Consider the following 23,421-nt stretch of genomic DNA (forward strand, 5'->3'; position numbering starts at 1 on the left):
CTTTTTTTTTTTTTTTTTTTTAATTTTTTTTTCAACGTTTATTTATTTTTGGGACAGAGAGAGACAGAGCATGAACAGGGGAGGGGCAGAGAGAGAGGGAGACACAGAATCAGAAACAGGCTCCAGGCTCTGAGCCATCAGCCCAGAGCCTGACGCGGGGCTCGAACTCACGGACCGCGAGATCGTGACCTGGCTGAAGTCGGACGCTTAACCAACTGCGCCACCCAGGCGCCCCTGAAACATACTAGATTTCTAACAAAATCTTGTTGATAGAACTAAGAATAACTTAATAGTAATAACTTAGTAGTAACAAAAGAGTATTCATAATTAAGAGTAACTTGGTTAAGAGTAATCAAATAATAATGAAACTAGTCTTCATCTACTTTGATGGATGCCAACATTATTTTCTGATTCACTGAAAAGAGTATGGGATCTACCAGCCAGAGACCTGGGCTGAGTCCCCACCCCACCATTCAGAAGGGCAGACCTTGGGCAATCATAGCAAATCTGTTCCTTCTTAGTCATGCATGGTGGATCTGCCCATCCAACCACTGTAAATGCCACCAGGAATGGAGTACACATGCAGAAAAAGAAGTTTACCACTGCTTGACTCACTCTCACAGTCATCCCAATGTTAAGCCACACATCACTCCTACTCCAGTATCCTCTCTTAGAATCTTTGGGAATCCCAGCCCTCTCTATCCTTCTCAGGCTCTCCTTGCCCTGTTAGGACATAGGTCTTAGTCACCTCAGGCTATCATAACAAAATACTACAGAATGGGTGGCTTAAACAAGAGAAATCTATTTTCTAACAGTTCTGGAACATGGAAATCTGAGAACAGGGTGCCAGCACTGTTGGATTCTGCTGAAAACCCTCTTCCTGACTTGCAGATGGCCACCTTCTCACTGTGTCCTGCCATGGTGGAGAGAAAGAGCCAGAGCAAACTCTCTAGTGTCTCTTCTTATAAGGGTACTAATCCCATCATGAAGGCCCCACCCTCATGATTTCATAAAACCTCAGTCACCTCCCAAAGGCCCCATCTCCAGATACCATCACGCTCAGGGTTAGGGCTTCAACACATGGATTTCAGGGTGGACACAATTCAGTCCATAGCAACAGGCTTCTCTGTTCTTAATACCCATGTTCTCTGACACAATTAGGAACCTACCCTGGGGCTCCATGAACCCTGGCTGCAGGTTCTCAGGTGCTCCACCCCAGGCCCCCAGGGAGTCAACATGTCTTTTCCACCAATGGAGGTTATCCGGCTCTCATCAAGCCACTGTAAAATGAATATAACAAAACTTAACTGTTTTGTCAAGTGGCTATAACAATAAAAATATTTATGAAAACTGTATAAATTATAAAGCCTACAATATTATTTCCATTTATTTTTATTGGTGATCTAGAAATTAGAAATGGAAATAATGATTTTCTAATGTAGTCTACTTAGGAAAATGAGAATAAAATGGTTCCCTCTAAAAGATACAAGAATCTGTGGAATAAAGTATATTCCAGTTATCAGTGGCATTCCTCAGTCAAGGCAATAAAAAATAATTTTACCTTCAGGCATGTGTATTAAAAAATAGTAATTGATTTGTTTGCTGGTCTTGGTTTGCTTTCTTAGTTTAAATTGCACTTATCAAGTAAGCCCTAAGCACAGAAAATCACACCTAAGCCATTAGGCTATTTGGGGCATCATATTCCCTCCAGTACTATGTTTCTCCAGTCCCATGGAAATGCAGGGGCCACCATTCCTAAGGGTGAATAGTGGCTCACTCTAGGATGACGGCCTTGAGTTATGAGTGAATAACATCAAGAGAACATTAGAGAAATAATCATCAAGACTTCAGGTTCTGACTTTAGGATATAATTTTCATCCCCATCTTAGAAGCACTGAGTTTGCCTCTTTTCAATAGTCCTGCTCTATGGTTGGCACTGCTTCCAGAAGTAACACTGATAGTAACACGTTCCTAATTTGGGGTAAATGGTTTCCCAAAATGGATCTACTAGCTGAAGGGAAGTAGAGAAGGAAGATGGTTACAGAAAACTGAAATCATGGGATGGAGCTAGTTGTCCTACTTACATGCCAGTCAGTGTTCCCCCAAAGACCTCTCTCCAGCCTCCTCCTCTCTTCCAAGATCTAGACTTACAAATACAACAGTGGGCATCTCCACTGTCTCAGAGGCTTCACACAACGTCCATACTCCAGTATCCTCTCCCCGCCTCCATGGGTTCCCTTCCTTGGCGGGTGGCACCACCACCTATGTGGTATCTAGCTCACAAAATAACTTCTCCCTTGCTCAAGCTACAGTAAATCCTGCCCAAAAGAACTTTCAGTTTTATTTGCTTTATTCTTTTCCCATTCCCAATGTCTTAGGTGCCTAAGTTAACATTTCTGTAGCACCCAACACTTTTGTTTATTACATGGTCTTCCACACTGTGTGAACCCCCATGATAGAGGTGCTATGTCTATCTTGTTCAACATTGTATCCTAGAACAGGATCTGGTCTTTAATAAAGCTTTCTTTTAAAAAAACATTGAGTGAACATAATATTTAATTGTGAATTAACTCTATATGATACACAGCCATCATGAGAAACATTAGTTTTTTCCACTTATATTCAGTGTGAGTTTTATATTACTGTCATCCTCACACTACTGAAAGGCAGCTAATCTGGAGAAATGTGAATTTCATCGGGGGTAAAAGGAATAATTTGAGAGAATGGGGCATTTTAGAGGAATGGAGGTCTTACCAGGAAGATAAAGGAAGGTACTTGAAACAGGTGAAAAAATTGTACTGACACTGGTCATCCACAACAGAAAAGAAGAAGACTGAGAGGTAAGACTGGGTTGCATAAAGGGGCAATACTTGCCACTCTAAGTCTGTGCCCATGAATCTATAAAGTAGCTGAGATCATGAGCTTTGGGATCTGAATGGCTTGGGTTTGAATCTTACCTCTGCTGTTTACTAACTGTGTCACCACGGGCAACTTATTTAACTACTCTGAACCTTTCTTCTTTGAAATAGACATACCAATGCTTAACTCACAAGGCCACTAGAAGAGTTAAATGAGGGTGTGGCATAGAGTATTTAGCACATGCCTTTGTAAGCACTTTTCCATAATAAGCACTCAAATGGTAGCATACCAGCTATTATTATTTTTGTAGTATCATCCTATAATTATATTTTTGTTAAAGTTGGAGATTTTTAAATGTTTAATGTTTATTTTTTGTTTATCCTCTAGATTGCATGGCTATTCTGAATTGTGAAGTTGCTAAAAAAAATAAGAAAGAAAAAAAAGAGAAGAAAAAGAAAACCCCACAAAAACTCAAAACCTTCATCTGGATTGGTGGAAGGCATTAAATCAACAAAGGTAGTGCATGGATTACCAGTTTATGACTTAAGAAGAAAACAACCTATAATTTCTCTGTAACTCAGAGAATGAAGTAAATTGGGACCCTTCTAAAGTAGAACAAGGTAAATAATGATAAATTTACCACTCATATAGATATTTTTAAAAAACACAAAAGCAGAAATCTGTTCATATCACCACTTGCTCAAACTCGCCAATGGCTCCCACTTCTCTTAGATGTGTCACGTGCTATCCTTTAATGTGGTCCTCAAGACCCTGCAGGATCCCTGTCCACCTTGCTGACTTCCCGTTAGTCCTCACTCTAACATTAGGCCATTCACACTTGTGGCTTCCTTGGTGCCCCAAATCTTCACTGGGTGGCTTCTATTCAGGACTCTAGTCAAATGTCACTTCTTCAGAGAAAGTCACTTCTCCTAGCCCACCCAAGCTAAAACAGTCTCCTCTACTCAGTCATTCTGTGAACCCTCATCCTGTGTTATTTTTGCCATATATTACTCATTTTCCTCAGAAATAAAATAATCTGTTTACTGCTTATTGTCTACCCCAACCGTATGTTAGTTCCTTCCATGAGGAGCCTGTGTTTATCTTACTACACACTTGATATAGCTCCAGGGTCTAGGAAAGTCTCTGTCATCTAGTATGTGCTTAATAAATACTTGTTGAAGGAGTCAATTAATAATAACAGTAACAATACGACCTACTGTTTATAGTTGAGCACTTAGCATTGCTATCCATTATGTCATTTAATCTTAATCACAATGCTATGAAGCTAAGTACAATTATTAACCCCATTTTATAAATGAGGAACCTAAAAGGCTTAACAAAGCTAAATCACTGCTTAACCAAGGTCAGACATACAATAAGTGTGAGATCTGAACCTAGGTCATGCACACACACACACTCCCTATAGGTAGACTGGCAAAAAGAAGAACAAAAGGAAACAGGATAGCTACCAGACTACCCCACAATTCTACCAGGGCTTGAAAAGGTGACTGAAGCCAAGGCTAGACCAATTTGCTCCCTTCTCTTTCTCATTCTTCTAAATGGAATGAAATGTCTGGCCAACATTCCACCAGTCACAGCCAAGGACTATGCCCAACACTTCATCCATGAGGATTCCTCACGGTACCCAGTGGTCAACTTCAAAACACTGCAGCATGGTTCAAAGATACAGTACCTAGACAAATGTAGTAACATTTACTCTTTTTGAAAATGTCTGAGCTTCAATCTGTGGATTACCTTTTTCAGGAAAAGTTAACAAATTACTGTTTGTCTGCTTATAGATTACTATTCAGAGATGCTATTTTCAGCAGAGAAAAGGTGAAGAAAAGATGCTTACTACTTCAGCAATAAGAACGGAGCAGTATTCTTCCTTCCAGTTGGAAAGGCTTTGGAGAGGTATGCTTCGTAGTAAACTTCTAAGAAAATTTCTTATCTACTCTTGAAAGTATCCTACACAATTATATAATTGCAGTCTGGTAAATATTTCCATGGAAAAGTAGAAATATAATTAGTCAGATTACTTAGATTTTTGACTGCACACAAAAAAAGGCAGTAAATGGGCACTGTATGACTCAAAATAATTAAACCACTGGTACAAACACTCATACTTGGGCTTACTGCCTGTAATAAACTTTATGGTCTTTGGGATTTCACTTGTCTTTTTGGTACCTTAATTTCTTTTTGTATATAAAGAAATGTACTTGCTACCCAAAACATGGTTGTTGGGCAGTTTGATATTAATTCCCAATAAGATAGTATAAATTTGCCTCTGATCTCATTTGAAAGACCTGAGGCCATGATACTTATATAAAATACACTTTTAGTCATTTATATATATGCTACTTAGGAGTAAACACATGGGCAATGTACATATCAGGGGCACAAATTCTCAATGTTTGACATATTGGTATATAATACATGTCTATAAAATATATACAGTTACACTAACACACAATTCTATATAAGTATAATTATAATGATTCACTATAAGTAGACAAGCTTTCAGCTATTTTCCAACAGAAAATCCAAAAAAACCTGCAAGGTATATATCTAGCACCAAGAATGGAAAATTATGAGTATTTTTCCATATTTTCTTTAAAAATTAAATATTATGGATAAAGTGGAGGTTCTTCTTGTCCTCTTTGTTCCCCATCCCAGTCACCACCTTTCTACATCCTGTCCAGGGCTGATAGGAATTTGAAATATATTTTTCCTCTCCAAATTTAAATGTCTTTTGATACAGATACACCCATAAAAATGTGTGTAGCTTTTATTTTTTTTTAATTTTTTTAATGTTTATTCATTTTTGAAAGAGAGAGAGAGAGACAGCATGCCAGTGGAGGAGGGGCAGAGAGACATGCGCGCGCGCGCGCACACACACACACACACACACACACACACACACACACACAGAATCTGAAGCAAGCTGCAGGCTCTGAGCTGTTAGCATAGAGCCCGAATCTGGGTTGAACTCATGAATGGTGAGATCCTGACCTGAGCTTCATGAAGTCAGATGCTTAACCGACTGAGACACCAAGGTGGCCTTAAAATATGTGTAGCTTTTAAAATGCATTGTGAAGGGGTGCCTGGGTGGCTCAGTCTGTTAAGCGTCCGACTTCGGCTCAGGTCATGATCTCACGATCTGTGAGTTCGAGCCCCACGTCGGGCTCTGTGCTGACAGCTCAGAGCCTGGAGCCTGCTTTGGATTCTGTGTCTCCCTCTCTCTCTGCCCCTCCCCCACTCATGCTCTGTCTCAGAAATAAGTAGACATTAAAAAAAAATTAAAAAATAAATAAAATAAAATGCATTGTGAAGATATGCATAAATGTACCAAACTATGTATCATTCTGAAACTTGCTTTTTCCCCATTCAATATATTTCTTAAAGATTTTATTTAATGTTTATTTATTTTTTAGAGAGACGGAGAGAAAAAGAGAGAGCCGGGGAGGGGCTGAGAGAGAGGAAGACACAGAATCTGAAGCAGGCTCCAGGCTCTGAGCTGTCAGCATAGAGCCCTATGTGGGGGTTCACAAACTGTGAAATCTTGAACTGAGCCGAAGTTGGACGCTTAACCAACTGAGCCACCCAGGCGCAACCCCCCCCATTCAACATATTTTTGAGAGCTTTCCATGTTGGCATATTGATCTAGTCCATTCCTTTTACCTTTTGCATAGGCTTCTATCTTACGACTATACCATATTGAACATATTTATTTTCCAGTTGATAGATATTTAGACTCTCTTTTCCACTGTTAGAAAGCTGCATAAGCAAGTAAGTGTCCATGCACATGTCTTTCTGCATGTAAGTTTTTCCAGATAAGGCTATACCTTAAAATGCAATTTTCATTCCACAGAAAATGTCTCACTTGAGCACCCCAGGGGCTACAGAACTGGTCCCACAGTGTGGTCTAGGTAATGAATTTGCAGGAGCAGTGTTTACTCTTGCTGGTGCACACCCTGACAGACATCACCTCAGCCTGTGAGATTGCAGGGCACAACCACAAGTTACAGCTCATACAGAGTGAGCTCTGTTCTCTTTAACTCAGTGAGCACCTGGGTCAACCCAGCCACCAGAGGTAGAAGAGAAAATAAACCAAATATGACACCAATAAATAAAAGTCCTGGATTCACTTACACTACCTTGCCATAATGGCCTTTGTTCTGAACTATGAATGGCTCAATTATCAGTAATGCTGTTATTAACAAGTCAGCCTGGTAGCTATAACATGGTAATGTATTTCTTTGCAGAGTTGCTCTTTTCAAGGGACTATAAAAAGCAAATTACTCCCTTTCAACTCTTGATTGTAAGTTCTACTTTTGAGATTCTATAGCTCACAGCTTTTTAATAATGAGAATCTATACTTGTAATAGCTTTAAAAGGCTTTTCCTATAAAAATAGATATCAATGTCTTTGAAGGTAAAGTGGGAGAGAAATAGAAAAAATAGTAATCTATCACATATAAATAATGACAGTTACAATTATAATCACTCTGTATGTCAGCTATTACAGAAATGGTAGCTTATACTTACCAAACCCTAAAAAATGTCACCAGAGAGTATATAAACAATCTATAGTCATAAAATGGGGAGGGGGGGGTGGAGAAAAACTCAGTTTGATCAAAATGTTTTTGAAAAGAGTGTTAGTTTTGAAAATTTTGAAAACCACAAACATTTGGACTTTGCAGGCTTAATGACCTGTACACTTGTGATACTGTGCTAAGCCCCTGCGTTTTTGTCAGTCAATGGCTCTTGTATAAGCAACATGATATAGCCGAGGGTTGACCAAATAATAATTTTAAAAAATCAACTGAACTCCTAATATATGCCAGCCACTGTGCTAAGCACTTGCCCTACTTTATCTCATTAGTCTTCATTAAAAGAAATAAAAACAACAATTAAGATGTAGGTACTAAAAGTATCCCTATTTACAGTTGACAAAACAGAGATGCAAAAACTTACATAACTTGTCCACAGCCACACAGTTCCAAAAGGCGAAGCCAGGCTCTGAAACCAGGCAATGGGACTCTAAGCCTGTGTCTGGAACCACTATGTGGCAGTGCCTTTCATGAATAAGGACAAGAAGAAACCATCCCCTCCCCTCAAGAGAACAGCATTTCCTTTCTCTACTTTTCTTTCTTTCTGTTTCTGCTCCTTACATTCCTTGTCCCTTTATTTTTCTCTCTTGTTTATGTTTTAAGTCCACTTATAAACACTCATAGAGGGTGCCTGGCTCAAGAGATGGGATTGGAGAAGAGCTCAGAAGGTCATTTCCTCCTAAAGCAAGATGGAAAAAGGTTACAGTGAATACCATACCGCACACTCCCCCAACACAAAATATTCTTAAGCATGAGAATACACACTTTAAGCTATACAGCACAGACCAACATTTCAGTAAGAATAAATCTTGGAGACCACCGTAATTGACTTTCCTCAGCCCATTTCTCTTCTTTGACCACAAAATTTCCTTGCTCATCTTATCTGTGTTCACAGTTTCAACTGTCCCAAATCGATATCCCCAATCTGAGACTTGGAGATACAGCTTAAGCTTCAGGCTTGGAATAATCAACTCTCTGTTAGACATTCCCAAATAGATGTTCCAATTTCAAGCCCAATTATGATTCAGATTGCATTGCCCCGAATCTGCATCTCCTTCCTGAATTTCCTGTTGGATTTAGAGGAACCACTAAACTGGACACTGGATACCCAAACTGGAAACATGGGGAACTCTACTTTATTTCCCACATACAAACCATTCTGTTAATTTTACCTCCTAAATCCATCCCTTCCCTCAATTTCTGTTGGTGCTGCTGTAGTTCAGGTCTGTATCATTTCTCCCTGTTTCAGCTCTCCCTTGGACTATTTTAAGAACCCTCTCAGTGGGTTCCCTGCTTCAAAGTTACCTACTGCTTTGCAAGTAAATAAAAATCTATGATGCTCCCCTGCTCTGAACCTTGCAGTGATTCCCTACTGCCTCCAGGATAAAGTTTGCATTCCTAATCCCAGCACCCACCTGGCCTTGAATCTCCCAGTCCTTTTAGTGGTAGGCCCTACATCCCATGAACTTACAGTTCTCTAAGCCTAAATAGCCGTTCCGCTAAACTGAACAAATATGCAGGGTTTTGATCTTTAAATAAGAGAAATACTTGCTCCTGTAGAGAATGAATTACTTAACTACAAATTTACTGTGAAAATTAAGTCTCCTTTAAAAAATGAGAAGACAGGGGCACCTGGGTGGCTGCGTTTGCGCCCCACGTCAGACACTGCACTGACATTCGGGAACCTGCTTCGAATTCTCAGTCTCCCTCTCTCTGCCCCTCCCTCGTGGCGTTGGTCGGTCGGTCTCTCTCTCTCTCTCTCTCTCAAAAACATACGGACATTAAAAAAAAATGAGAAGAGAAAAAAGTTGCTTAAGGTCCACACTCTTTTTTGCATTTTCACCAAGAACTGCAAGGAAGTGTTGAGAAGCCCAGTCTGGTGAGGGAACTCAGGCAGCCTCTGGCAGGCCCATGGTGGAAGGCTGACAGGAATGGGCATGTTAGCAGGGGTCAGGGCCACCCATGGTGGCGGGCCACAGGGAGGTACAGCAGCTCTGAGAGACGCTGCCTGACAGGGCACAGGGTCTTCAGAGCTGAGGAGAAAGACTGAGAGTCTGGGGGGCAGGGTAGAGACTGAAGAGGGCTGTGCGGAGAGCCACAGTGGCTGAGCACTGATCTGCCTCTGAGGAAAGTCCCCAAAGCTGGGAAAGATCCACCTGAAAGGACTGAAGAAAACAGTTGCCAAAACTCACAGAAGACACTGTAGGAGCTAAAAAGAAGGAAATGCCCTGGATTTTTTTTCCCTTCCTCCCTCCTTCCCTCTAGTCCTCCACTTGTGCCTCTCACCAGCTTGGTGGCTAGGAATCTTGGTCACAGGATGAAATCAACCGAAACCAACCAGGGAACTTGAAGAAGTGTGAATGCCTGGGTTCACCCTAGGGAGCCGTAAGTAACAGGTCTGAGTGCAGCCTGAGCACCAGGAGTCCTGAAAGCATTCCTCCTATGTCTGCTGGTTGAGAACTACTGGATGGGCTGAACCCACACAGAAGCCAGGAGACCAGGTCCTGGGAGAAGCAGCCTGCAGAAATGAGCACCCTGCCACGGAGGGTGAGAATAGGATCTGACAGCCAGCAGATCTAGACTTAGCTAATATAATGGTAGAACAAGGGAGAGCAGAAGCAGTGAAACTTAAGTAAATAAACACGATCTTCTCTAAATCCTTCAATGGCAGGCTCGAATTCTACCTCCTCTGTGAAGCCTTCCCTGAGCACCCCGACAGTAGTGTTTCCTCCTTCTTATAATGCTGATTGCTGTTCCTCCAATGACAAAACTTCACGTCCTATGTCTCATGTGTCCTCAGCCCAGGACAGGTCTGGTCCTCAGCCCAGCGTCTTGTTCTCTGTTCTTGGTCTTCTTGCACCAGGAAAACCTGTGCTTTCTTCCTCTTGCTGTTTGCTTCTTTCCCAAGTGACTGGCTAGCTCGTTGGGATACTTAGCTACTATTAAGTAGTAATTAATGGCTAAGCATGGTTAATCTATAACCCCTTCCAAATGACATTTGAATGGCAAAACTGACCTTGAGTGCAAGAATTTTAGGGCAAAGTCAGAGCTGATTGAGTAGATTTTTGTATCCCTTAAAATTTAAACAAATTTAAATCAAATAACATAGGTGATGGCCTAATACTGGATAGCAATGATTTACAAATTTACAAATGATTAATTGCAATGTATTTTGATCTCAGCTCTACTCACAGCTGTTAAAACATTCAGCAGCATAAACGTATCCTTAAGATACATTTATATTTCTAGTTAAAGAAGTCTAGTTATCACCTTTACATAAATTAGCCTAGAAATATACTTGCTGTAAATTCCAAAGTCATGTGATTTCACATCAAAAGAAATTTACCTCTTTTAGTGGAAATAGTCAGCATTATCCTATTTGCCTGAGAAAGCTACTTTCCAGAGAAGAACAAAATCCAAGATCAAAACCAGAAATCACTTCTGTGTGTGTGTGTGTGTGTGTGTGTGTGTGTGTGTGTGGTTAGACTGTTAGTTTATCCCTTGAAAAACTGGACCCAAACTGTGTAACTGTTAAAATGCTAAGTACTTCAAAAGTGGACATGTTATTTTATTATTTTTTACAATATTTTTCTTCTAATGTTTATTTATTTTTGAAAAAGAGAGAGACAGAGTGAGAGTGGAGAAGGGACAGAAAGAGAGGGAGACACAGAATCTGAAGCAGGCTCCAGGCTCTGAGCTGTCAGTACAGAACCTGAAGCACCGCTTGAACTCACAAACTGTGAGATCATGACCTGAGCTGAAGTTGGGCACTTAACAGACTGAGCCACTCAGGTGCCCCTGGACATGCTATTTTAAAAAACTGTTTTCTGGTATATTTTTCTTCATTATGAATCTATATTAAAAAGTTGTGGAAAATCCACTTTGGGCTACATTAGGGTATTTACCATCTTTATGGTGGTTCAGACTCCTAAAAACAAACAATAAGACAGAGTATTGAAATAAAAAACATATGTGCATACATAAGAGCCACAGGCAGATCCCTCCTTATGATCCTATAAGGAATACATAAAAGACTATCAATTCATAGAAACATAATCTCTTTGTCAACTATTGACTGTATGACAGAATTCCAGTGAAATGTTTACAACTGTCATCATCATACTTTCAAGCCCCCAAATCTCAATCACCACCACCTGACTGGGCTCCCCAAATTCTCATCAAAAGAAACATATCTGTTCTACTTGAACAGTGAGCATAATCTCACTACAGCTATTAGGATCTTACAAAAGTAGTGAAGATAATACATTTAATGGACAGAATCAAAACCCAAAAGAGGTAAATGACCACAAATTAATGAATGGAATCCCTGTAGACTCTTGGGGGCAGCAAAGTGACCACAAGAGCCTTTTTCTTCCATCACATCATTAAATAAGAAAAGGAAGATGTTTTCTGTACATAAACGCCAGAAAATTACAGTCAACTGAGCTGTAGGTTTTTAAGTAGTAAGTAACTAGTAATGCTCAGGAAAAAAGGAAACACAACTAAAAATGCTCAGGAAATACAAGGGTAAGTTTCATGTAATTACCAAAATTAGTAGTAAATCTTCCAGGATTTTATCATGAAAATATACACCTCAGACAAAAGGCAGAGACAGAGAAGAAACTTCTTTTCTTAGCATGTGAGAAGAGCCTAACAATTTTTTTGAAAACAGAATGCACACTCATACTCTGTACTGAGTCAATATTCAATTATTCAAATTAATATTCAATATTCAAATTAATTGATTAAACCATGACATCTAGGAACACCACTCACTCATAAGACCTGAGTACTTCTCTGGGAATAAATGCCTGTTTTTTTTTTTTAATATTTCACCCACCCCCCACCACCACCCCAGGGGGCCAGAAGGGAGGAAGGGAGGCCTGGGTGGCCTCGCCTCCTGCCCACACGTGCCCAGTCCAAATGACTGTGATTTTAAAGATGCTATTAGTTGAGGAGAGAAGTCACTCATACACTCCTGCTGAAGACAAGTATCCCATGCATCATGGTGAATCCACACAGCTCAGAGAATGTAAACACACCTGGACAAAGTTAAAGGACCTTCCAAGTCCTTAATATTCTAAGACTCTTTTCAAATTGGACCCACTGAATATGCCTTGGGGACCCTGTGGGTCTGGGAACCATCTATACAATGCTTGGCTTTGTTTAGTGACAACAAAGGGGTCAAAGATTTGAGAAACAAAAGCAGTAGGACACAGCCTCCCAAAGCAAAAGCAACCAAACAAGAAAAAAATATTCACAATTGTTTGGGGGAAAAGAATGATTCTAGGTTGAAACTTTAAACTAAATCAAATTACTAAAGTTATTAACTAATTAAAATCTTCAGTTAATAGAAGATAAAGGAAAGGAAAAAAGGTCACGGTTTCTCAAATCTTGTCGGTGCCTATTTCTCCTTTTTAATTTCTCACAGAAATAGATTTAATGATTACCACACAGACATACACAAACACGCGTGGTTGCTCTCTTTCAGTCATAGCAACTTCAAATTTTAGGGTCAGACATGCCATACTTTTCTACTTAAGAAGGCTTAAGTGTAGCTAGCTGTACATTTTAGACCAACAACAGAGAAGAAAGACTTATAAAGAGCAAGGTACTGTTCGATCAACTTCAGATAAACATTAATGGTGAGGAAAATTACACAAGAAACAGCAGGCATTTATAGATTTTTTTTTTGACTAAAAAGATCATACGGGAAATTTAGGTGAAAGAAAGATTTTTAAATGTCCCATCTCTTCAGGGCAGACAAAAATGCAGAGGCTGATGTAATAATCAGGGGAAAAAATCATGTAAGAACCTTCTCTAGGTAGTATCATGGATTAGATTATGATGGGTCATATCACAGCCTAATTAAATAATTTGGACATCTTCATAAAACACCATATATAACAAGGGCTGAGAATAACTGAAGGCTGAAAAAACCTAATCCACTTTATCCACGTAAACCCTCCTTCACAAATGCCTGGGACAAGTGGACCCTTCGAGGTCCACAGCATAATCTAGTTCACTACATTGGTGCTCCTATACCTGAAAACATTTATTCCAAGAGCCTCCTGGCATACAAAGAGGAAGCAGCATTTTTTGTTTGTTTTAGATAATCCAAGTAGGTTCATTACTTCCTTCCTTTTGTTTGTATTTTGAGGAGGAAGAGCAACAGGAAGTCTCATTCCCGTTCCAGCCTTACCCCAACACAAATTATAGTTTCTTTCTATGTGCTAAAAAGAGCTGTGAACTAAAAAGTTGAGGTTCAGTTGCTGAGGGGCAGCAATAATAAGCATGTTCTTACCTGATATGGCCAATCAATTCAATAAGCTTGTGACTAAAAAAATAAGCTGTCAGCTCAGACACATGACTCAGGACTGAACAGACCCCAAAGAGAGTTGTAGTTCCATTCAAGTCTTCCAAATGCCAGTAGAGAAAGGTGAACACAAAGCCATATCCAAAACCCATAAACCATGCCACGAACAACACTGAGCCATACTGCACACTGCAAAGCAGTCTGATTAAGTCCCAAAAGTTGAAGGCTTGTGAGTGGCTTGTGGTGGTTGGTGTCTCCTCAGAGGACTCTGTAGAGCTGTTTCTCTCCACTTGAGGGATCTCCACCTCTTTTCCTTTATTTTCATTGTTTTTGAAATGGTTGTAGCGGAACCGGAACTGAGTGGCAACAATCAAAGCCATGGTCATGAGAACCCCAAAGACAATAAAGACGATCTGGTAGTTCCGATATTCAGGGGGTTTACACCCCTTTCCATCAATGATCACTTCTATGTGCGTGTAGTCAATCCCAATGCCCACAGACAGCATCGCCAGGCCCCAGCCCAGGGAGCCCCACATACGCTGCAATCCATAGCGATCTCTGTGTTTTCCCAGATACTGAAGTGTTACAGTGTCCACAATGGTGACAGAAGAGGCACTGAAAAATTCTCCTATTATGACAACCACCAAGATCACCAAGAATATAGCCTCAACTTCTTGTTGATCATAAACAAGAGTGACTTGATCAGAAGGTAAAGATTTGGTGGTAGTGACAATAGCGGTGGTCGTCTCTCTGGTTACATTTCCCAGGAAGGCAGGGGTTGCTGTGCTCGGATTCAAGGTCAAGTCCATAATATGGTCAGTAATTTCATCTGTCTGAGGTTGTGGGGTGGGTGCACTGGTCTTGTTTGGAGCTGTCGAAAAGATGACAGTTTCGGTGACATTGGGCTCTGTTTCTAATATCACTGGCCAAGTGGAAGGGAGCAGGCTCCTTTTCTCACGCATTCTTGGTGATGTGGTAATGGAAGAATTGGTTGGCGGGATAGTTAACAGATGACTTGAGTTGGTGGGACGAGACGTTGGGGGAATCTTTGGTACACATCTCAAGGTAGCAGGTTTGACAAATCCAATGCCCAAGTTGAATAAAACCCAACACAAAAGAGAAAAGAGGAGGACAATTTTGCCTTTTCTAAAGCGATCTGCAACTACACCCCAAAATGGGGCACTGCAGAATTCAATGAAGTATCGGATACCTACTAGCAATCCACTCTGGCTTGGTGACATTCCCAGCTGTTTATAATACACAGGCAGAAGTGGGTAAAGAGAGCCATATGCAGAGTAAAAGAAAAAATAGAAGACCTTGGATATCAGAAGATCATTGTTTATTTTAACACAATGTTTCTCTATCCAGTCTACTTCCTCCTCAGGAAGAGCAGATGTTTCTGTGGAGGTGGGTGTTTCATTTGAAGGTGGTTCGGGTTCCCTGGAAATACCATTAAAGGGATCAGCAAGCACGTATTTTCTCTTCTGTTCCTCTTCGTCATCGGTTAAGATGGCAACTTTATCATCTGCCGCCATGGCTTCTCACCACCATCAGAAAATTTTAAAGTTTTGTGACTTTCAAAATTTTTATTGTTGATCTGTAAAGTAAAATTTAAAAGATGGCTTAGTATGAAAATAACATTTAAGCACTGAGCTTCATCTTGCAAGAAACTGAGGAGTTTCAAACTACTAAAAATAATAATTATGAGAGAGAATTCTCCCATTTGTCACTTGCAGTCATACAATACTAAAAAAGAAAAATAGCTTTCAAAACATCAAATACTCTTTGTGGCCACTGACTGACAAATTACATGTTCTAATGGCAAGTTTATGGCTCCGGTTCAATCTCAAATCTTTTTCATCGATGTCTAGTGAAAATGTACAAATGACAGGGATTATGTCTAAACCAAATACAGAGAATTGAAAATAAATAGTCCTTATAGTTTATTGGTTTTACTTTTCAAACAAATCCAATGCACTATGAGGTACAGAATTTTTAGGAAATAAAGGGAGCTACAACCATTAAGTTTCTATAGAAAAGTAGAAATAAGCTTTTAACCACAACCACAAATGTAATGAGAATGAGGGAGCAAAATGCACATTTGCAATTGGAGTTGGTCACTACAGCCATGACAGATACCCTGGTAAGGAGACAGTCCTCACACTGTTTATACTGCATATGTTTCTCCAGCTGTGCTTTTATGGATTATAGTTTTAAAAAATGTCAGGAAAAAAATGGCAGATACCATTTATTGAGTGAGCACTTACTCTATGCCAGGCAACACATAAAGATCTTTAAATGTATTAATTCATACTGATCACAAAATCCCTACTATCTTCTCCATGTTGCAGATGAGAAAAACGAGGCATGGTGAGCTTAAACAACTTGTGTAAGTGGTAGAGTGAGGATTTGAACCCTAATATTATGGCTTTAAGCTGTGTGCTCTAAAAACCACAATAAACTGCCAAATGTTACATTCTGGGCAATAAAATGTTGCCTTTTTATTAAACCTTTTTATAAGACAGGGTGTTTCATACAAAAGATAAGTAATATATCAATAGTATAAATTTATAGGAACTGTGCCACATTCCACCAGAATTTCCCTTTCTTCCATTATACAGAGAATTAAAGAGCCAAAAGGTCCTGCTTGCATCAAGATCTGTCATGCTGCAATGAATATGTTCTGAGGTAGGAGGCATATACATTAAATACGTATTACTTCCTTTCACCTTCTAAGCCAGAGAGAAATAACTTCATTTTGCTACCCCTTGGAATAGATCTTGCTTTCCCTTTTCCCAAAACGAAGACTAACTTTCTGAAAATCTTCCAGAATCATGCCTGTAAACATTTTAAAAATAGCTCCTAGGCAGACAATAGAAACACAACTTAATGAGACCTGTGTAGTAAGTCAACTTATCTTTTACCCCCAAAAGCCAGGTGACAAAATAGCTGTTAAGTTTTGAAAATGTTTGTGTGTTTCTTATTTTTAGATTTAAGAAAATTTTTTGAGGTAAAATTCACATAACATAAAATTAACCATTTTATGTAAATGATTCAGTGGAATTTAGTGCATTCACAATGTGGTGTCGCCCCCACTAGTTCCTAACTCATGTTTTTCCTGGAGTGAAAGGGACCTTTTCTCCCCACAAAACCTGAAGGAAAAGCAAAATCCAATCTTTTGCTGTCCAGCTGAAAGACTTTCCTCAATGTTCTATATTTATTTATTTTTTCATCATTAGTGCTTTCACCCATCCCAGTCGGTTCCAATTCCATCTCATCACCTGAAAATAACAATAATTCTCCTTTGGACTTATTTTCTAAATTATTTTCATTTCTGAGCTCAAACTTTAAAGAAATATTTGTTCTTTTTCAAGTGTATAAAATTTCATGGCACTTCGGGGTGAAGATGGCAGGTTGTGTACATCTGGCCTCCAACCCTAAACCCCACTAAAATGACCACACACACACACACACACACACACACATATTTTTAAAGTCAAAATCCAATAGTCCAAGCTAGGAGAATTAAAGTGCCTGTAAATGGAAAAATAAAATAAGATTCTGGAAGCCAGAATATAGTTAGACAATTGGTAAATAACCTAAAAAAACAGAAACCTTGGCTGACAGTGGAATAATTTATTACTCAGAATCCTTCAAAAGCTCATAGGTTGGCCATATCAGGTTGAAGTGCAAGGAAGTGTGTGTGTGTGTGTGTGTGTGTGTGTGTGTGTGTGTGTGTGTGTGTATAGAGGCAGGGAGTGGAGGCTGCTGTCAATGGAGTTGACTGAAAATCTGAACACCAACTCAGGACACCCAATCCCCTTCTCCACTCCACGTGGCTCACCAAACAAGTAGAGGTTTTTTCCTCTGGAGAGGATAAAACAAGTTCTGTTGTCATACAGAAATAGCTGGAGTTGAGAATAGGGGTACCATACTGAAAACAGGGCAGGAAGTGAACATATACATGCTGATTCCAAGCCTTAGACCTGTCCCAAATCTCCATCCCATTTCTCTCACAAGGTTCCCAGAAGCTGGCAAAGCTTTCATCCTCCAGGCAGGAAACTGGAAGGTTCTTCTCTGGAGATGCTGATACTGAAGCCTCCCTAACTAAACATCCCACCAAATCCCTCTACATGGAAGCCCAGCATCATCAAGCCCTGTCACTAGATATGATCAGTCACCAGAATTATAAGACATTTGAGGAAAGTATCTTACATGAAAGATATAACCATGGGGATGCCTGGTGGCTTAGTTGGTTGGGCATCCGACTTTGGCTCAGGTTATGACCTCACAGCTTGTGAATTCAAGCCCCACATTGGGTTCTCTGGTGTCAATGGAGAGCCTGCTTGGGATTCTCTGTTCCCCTTTTTCTGCCCGTCTCCCACTCATGCTCTTTCTTAAAATAAACTTAAATAAAAAAAAAAAAGAACCAAAACAAACAGCAAAAAACAAAAAAAACAAACAAAAAAAAACACATGGGGAAAATAGGAGCTATGTGGGGAGGAAAATACTTCTAAATGTGTTATCTTCAGCAATAGGAAAAGAAATGCAACTATGAAACAAAAATAATACATATTTTTAAAGAAGGAAGAGGAGGGGAATGAAAGGAATGCCTGAATGAAAAAGTTATGGAAATATTTTTGTGGAAAAAAGAGCATAAATGTCAAAGTAAGGGATGATATAAAAGAAAAATTTGAGGCAACTTCTTAGAGAAAAGAAAAAGAACAACAACAAACAGATCTTCCACTTCACTTCATATACAAAAATCAATTCCATATGGACTGTGTATCTAAAAATAAAAGACAGGGGCGCCTGCCTGGCTCAGTTAGTAGAGCATGTGACTCTTGATCTCAGAGTTGTGAGTTTGAGCCTCATGTTCGAGTAGAGTTTACTTTAAAAATTTTTTTAAATACAACATAAATAAAAGTAAAAGATAAAGTAACATAATTTTAGAATAAAACAGAAAAATATCTTAAAGATTTCAGGATAGAAAAAGACTTATTAATAAATGCAACAATACAACATATTCCCAAAATGGCTAAAATAAATAGGAAAGATAATACCAAGTGTTGGTGAGGATGCAAAGCAACCGGAATGCTCATAGATTGCTGGTAGGAATGTAAATGGATACGCTACTTTGGTAACAGTTTGGGAATAGCTATCAAACCTGAATGTATACCTGACGACAAGTCCTAGATATGTATTGAGTAGTAATCTATTCACCAAATGACATCTACAAAAAATGTTCACGGCAGAACAATTTTAATGGCTCAAAACTGGGAACAACCTGTCTACAGCAGAATACACAAAGTATGTTATATTCACATAACGAAATACTGGATAGCAGTAAAAATGAACAAACTACAACTTCATGCAATGACCAGGATGAATGTCACAAACATAATATGGACTGAGAAAAGAAAGAAGCAAAAGAGCACATACTGTATGATTCCATTTATACAGAGTTACAAAAGCAGGCAAACTAATTGATGGTATTAAAGTCAGGATACGTTTTTGCTTCCAAAGAGATGAAGTAGACACACTTTTCCATACTGCTCCTGCTGAGTACAACTGGGACATTATTTATAAACCAAATACAGAAGACTCTGAAAGACAGACAGAAGGCAGACCTGCTAGGGACCTTGGTACCCAAAGAACATGGGGATAAGTGGGGCTACAGAACTTGGAAATACCAATGAATGCAAACCAAAACCAACCAACCAACCAACCAAACAACAAAAAAACAAAGTCCTCTCTGGCTTAAGGATGAGGGAAAATGCAGCCTAGAAAAAATAGAAAGCTTTAGGTAATAACTGCTCTACTCCAGCCAAATACCACAGAAGGAGACCAGGGTAATGTGGCCTTACTCCCACCTCCACCAACAAAGGCTGCACAGGAGCCCAGACTTCCACCCTCACCAGGCTACAAGAGGGCACCCCAACCCCTAAGCTGAGGTGTCATCAGAGAACACCAAGTAGGGGGCTGGGACTTTCATCACTGCTAGGTGGTGATGAGATCATATCCCCACAACAGCATCAGTGGAGAACACAGGGGGATCCTGGACTTCCACTCCCACCTGTTAGTAACAAGATACCCCTACCTTTCCCACCTGAGGTGGTGTCAGAAGAGGTCTAATAGAGACTCATGACTTTTGCCACCACCCAGCACTACGGTGTCAGTGGAAGCCACATGGGGAGCAGTAACGAGGCATTCCTATTCCTTCCAGCCAGGAAGGTATCGGTGGACACCTAATGGGGTGTCAGAACACCCATCTCTACATCACAGTAACAAGGAGCTCCTTCACCCTCAGGTGTCATGAGGGGCTGAGTGGGGAACCTGGACTTCTACTTCCATCTGGCAGTGCTGAGGCAACATCTCCAATTCCCTTGCTAGAGCATGTCAGAAAAATCCAGCTGGAACAGAAGGCTTAAATACAACCCACAGTTTCATAACATAATACCCAAAGTGTCAAAATTTCAATAAAAAATAATGCATACCAAGAACCCGCGAGACTTCAAAAAATGCTTCAACAAGTGATTACAAACACACTTAAAAAAATGAAAAGAAGAAAGCTGAAGCACAGAAATAGAAAGTCCCAGCAAAAAATGTAACATATAAAGAGAGACAAAATGGAAATTTTAGAACTGGAAAAGACAATAACCAAACTACAAAAAACTCAATGGATGGACTCTACAGCAGAATGGAGGAGAGAGGGAAAATGAGCGAACTGAAAGACAGAACATAGAAATTACATAATCTGAACAACAGAGAGAATAGACTGGAAAAAAAAATTAACAGAGCCTCAAGGACCTGTGGGATCATGAAGATTGAACATTCATGTCATCAAAGTCCTGGAAAGAGAAGAAAAGGGCACAGATGAACTACTCAAAGAAATAAAAGATGAAAATTTTCAAGCTGGCAAAAGACCTACAGATTCAAGATACTGAATGTGCTCCAAACAAGAGAAACCCACACCAAAACACATCATAGTCAAACTGGAAATCAAAGACAAAGAAAAAATCTTGAAAGCAATGACACAGGACTCACAACTTACCAATATTGGAAAAACAAATGATAGCAGATTTTTCATTAGAAACTATATACACCAGAAGGAAGTGGCATGATATATTTTGTGAAAGAAAAGAATTATCAGGGTGCCTCGGTAGCTCAGTCGGTTAAACATCCAACTTCAGCTCAGGTCATGATCACACAGTTTGTGAGTTTGAGCCCCACGTCAGGCTCTGTGCTGACAACTCAGAGCCTGGAAGCTGCTTCAGATTCTGTCTCCCTCTTTCTCTGCCCCTCCCCCACTGGCACTTTGTCTCTCTCCCTCTCAAAAATAAACAAAACATTAAAAATATTTAAAAGAATTATCAACCCAGAATCTTATATTAAGAAAAACAGTGCAAACACCAGAAAACTACAGACCAATATTCCTTATAAACATAGACACAAAAATCGTTAGCAAAATATTAGAAAAGAAAATTTAGCAATATATAAAAAAGAATTGTACACTTTGACCAAGTGAGATCTATTCCAAGGATACAAGGCTAGTGCAATATTTGAAAATCAATCAATGTAAATCCACATTAAGCTGAAGAAAAAGAGTATCATAATGCTGTTAATCAATGCAGAAAAAGATTCTGATAAAATTAAATACTCACTCATGAAAAGTCTCAGAAAAACAGGAAGACAGGGAAACTTCCTCAATTGGATAAAGATCATCTACAAAAACGTACAGGTAACATTACACTTAATGGTGAAAGACTTTTTTCTCTAGAGGAGCAAAGCAAGATCATCTGGTCTTACCACTCTTATGCAACATAGTGTTGCAGATTTCATTCTTTTTTGATCTGTCAAAAATCAAATGGCATTTCAATAAGGACAAAAAAGAAAACAAAAGGTATACAGATCAAAAAGAAAGAAAGAAACTGTCTCTATTTGCAGCTGACATGAGACTGTAGAAAATATCAAGAAATCTACAAAATCTCCTACAAAGAAGAAATATTTAAATGTAAATTGATGCATAGGACTATATGTTAAAAACTACAAAATGCTGATGAAAGAAATAAAAATCTAAATAAATAGTGGGGGCCTGCGTGGCCCAGTCATTAAGCATCTGACTTCAGCTCAGGGCATGATCTCACAGTCCGTGAGTTCGAGTCCCACAATGGGTAAGCTCGAGCCCCACTTTGGGTGAGCATGAGCCCCGCTTCATGTGAGCCCCGCTTCTCTCTCTCTGCTCCTCATTCACTTGTGCCCCCTCTCATAAATAAATAGGTTAATTAATTAATTAATTGGAGAGACAGACCACATTCATGAATTGGAACATTCAACACAGCAAAGATTTCAATTCTCTTAAAACTTATAACAGGTTTAACACAAACCCTACCAAAATCTGAGCAAGGTTTTTTGTTTTGGGGTTTTTTTTGAAATAGACATGATTATTCTAAAATTTACATGAAAAGGGAACAAGAGGGGCGCCTGGGTGGCTCAGGCTGTTAAGCCTCCAACTTCCGCTCAGGTCATGATCTCGCAGTCCGTGAGTTCGAGCCCCGCGTCGGGCTCTGCGCTGACAGCTCAGAACCTGGAGCCTGCTTCTGATTCTGTGTCTCCCTCTCTCTCTGACCCTCCCCCCATTCATGCTCTGTCTCTCTCTCTGTCTCAAAAATAAATAAACGTTAAAAAAAATTTTTTTAATAATAAAAAAAAAAGAAAAGAGAACAAGAATAACTAAAGCAATTTTGAAAAAGAAGATTTATTATGGCTACACAGTAACCAAGTCTATGTGGCATTGGCAGAAGAACAGACACACTGATCAATGGAACAGAACAGAGAGCCCAGGAATAAATCCACCCAAATATGCCCAACCGATATTTCACAAAGATGCAAAAACAATTTAATGAGAGAAATATAACTTTTCAATAAATGGTGCTGGAGCAATTAGACATCAATAGGCAAAAAATGAACATCAACCTAAGTTTCATGGCTTTTATGAATATTATTAACTCAAAATGGATCATGGATTTAAATGTAAGATGTAAAACTACATAACTTTTAGGGAAAAAACCTGGGAGAAAATCTTCAGGTTCTAAAGCTAGCCAAAGAGTTCTTAGACCTAACACCAAAAGCATGATTTATAAAAGGGAAAATTGATAAATTAGATTTCATCAAAATTTTAAAAATTTGTTCTGTAGAAGTCTCTACTAAAAGGAGGAAAAGACAAATTATAGACTAGGAGAAAATATTTGCAAGACACACTCAACAAATGGCTACCTAGAATATATAAAGAATTGTCAAAACTCAACAGTAAAAAACAAAAAACAAACCCCAAATAATCCAATTAGAAAATGCACACAAGACATGAAGAGACATTTCGTCAAAGTGGAGATACAGGATATACAGATGCATATAGATAGAGGAAAAGATGTTCATGGTCATTAACCATCAGGGAAGTGTAAATTTAATTAAAAGGTATCATGACATGTGTAACAGTGGCTAAAATACAAATAGTGACAACATCAAATTCTGACAAGGATAAAAAAGAAACTAGATTACTCCTACATTGCTGGTGGGGATGTACAGCCACTCTGGAAAGAAGTTTGGCAATTTCTTAACAATTTAAACATGTGAC

The 23,421-nt window shown here is 39.3% G+C and overlaps 2 protein-coding genes across 16 annotated transcripts in view; one reads left to right on the forward strand and one right to left on the reverse strand.

Annotated features, from left to right (window-relative positions):
* NEMP2 (nuclear envelope integral membrane protein 2) overlaps positions 1-23,421 on the forward strand; it is a 147,248-nt gene that overhangs the window by 68,582 nt on the left and 55,245 nt on the right. For 12 of the 13 annotated variants that reach the window (XR_007154465.1, XR_007154464.1, XR_007154466.1 and 9 more), the window contains exons 10-11: positions 3,247-3,479; positions 4,659-4,773. The gene's annotated coding sequence lies outside the window, so the exon portion shown is untranslated. Of the gene's footprint in view, positions 1-3,246; positions 3,480-4,658; positions 4,774-6,293; positions 6,347-23,421 lie in introns of those variants that run through there. The other variant, XR_007154472.1, reaches the window with a different exon arrangement.
* The window catches only part of MFSD6 (major facilitator superfamily domain containing 6), a 78,132-nt gene that overhangs the window by 36,309 nt on the left and 18,402 nt on the right, over positions 1-23,421 (reverse strand). For 2 of the 3 annotated variants that reach the window (XM_047869088.1, XM_047869087.1), the window contains exon 2: positions 13,776-15,384. In XM_047869088.1, coding sequence (XP_047725044.1) covers positions 13,776-15,322 — 1,547 coding nt within the window. In that variant the 5' untranslated portion in view covers positions 15,323-15,384. Of the gene's footprint in view, positions 1-13,775; positions 15,385-21,451; positions 21,494-23,421 lie in introns of those variants that run through there. The other variant, XM_047869089.1, reaches the window with a different exon arrangement.

The sequence above is a fragment of the Prionailurus viverrinus genome, chromosome C1 (genome assembly GCF_022837055.1).
Source record: "Prionailurus viverrinus isolate Anna chromosome C1, UM_Priviv_1.0, whole genome shotgun sequence".
NCBI classification, from domain to species: domain Eukaryota; kingdom Metazoa; phylum Chordata; class Mammalia; order Carnivora; family Felidae; genus Prionailurus; species Prionailurus viverrinus.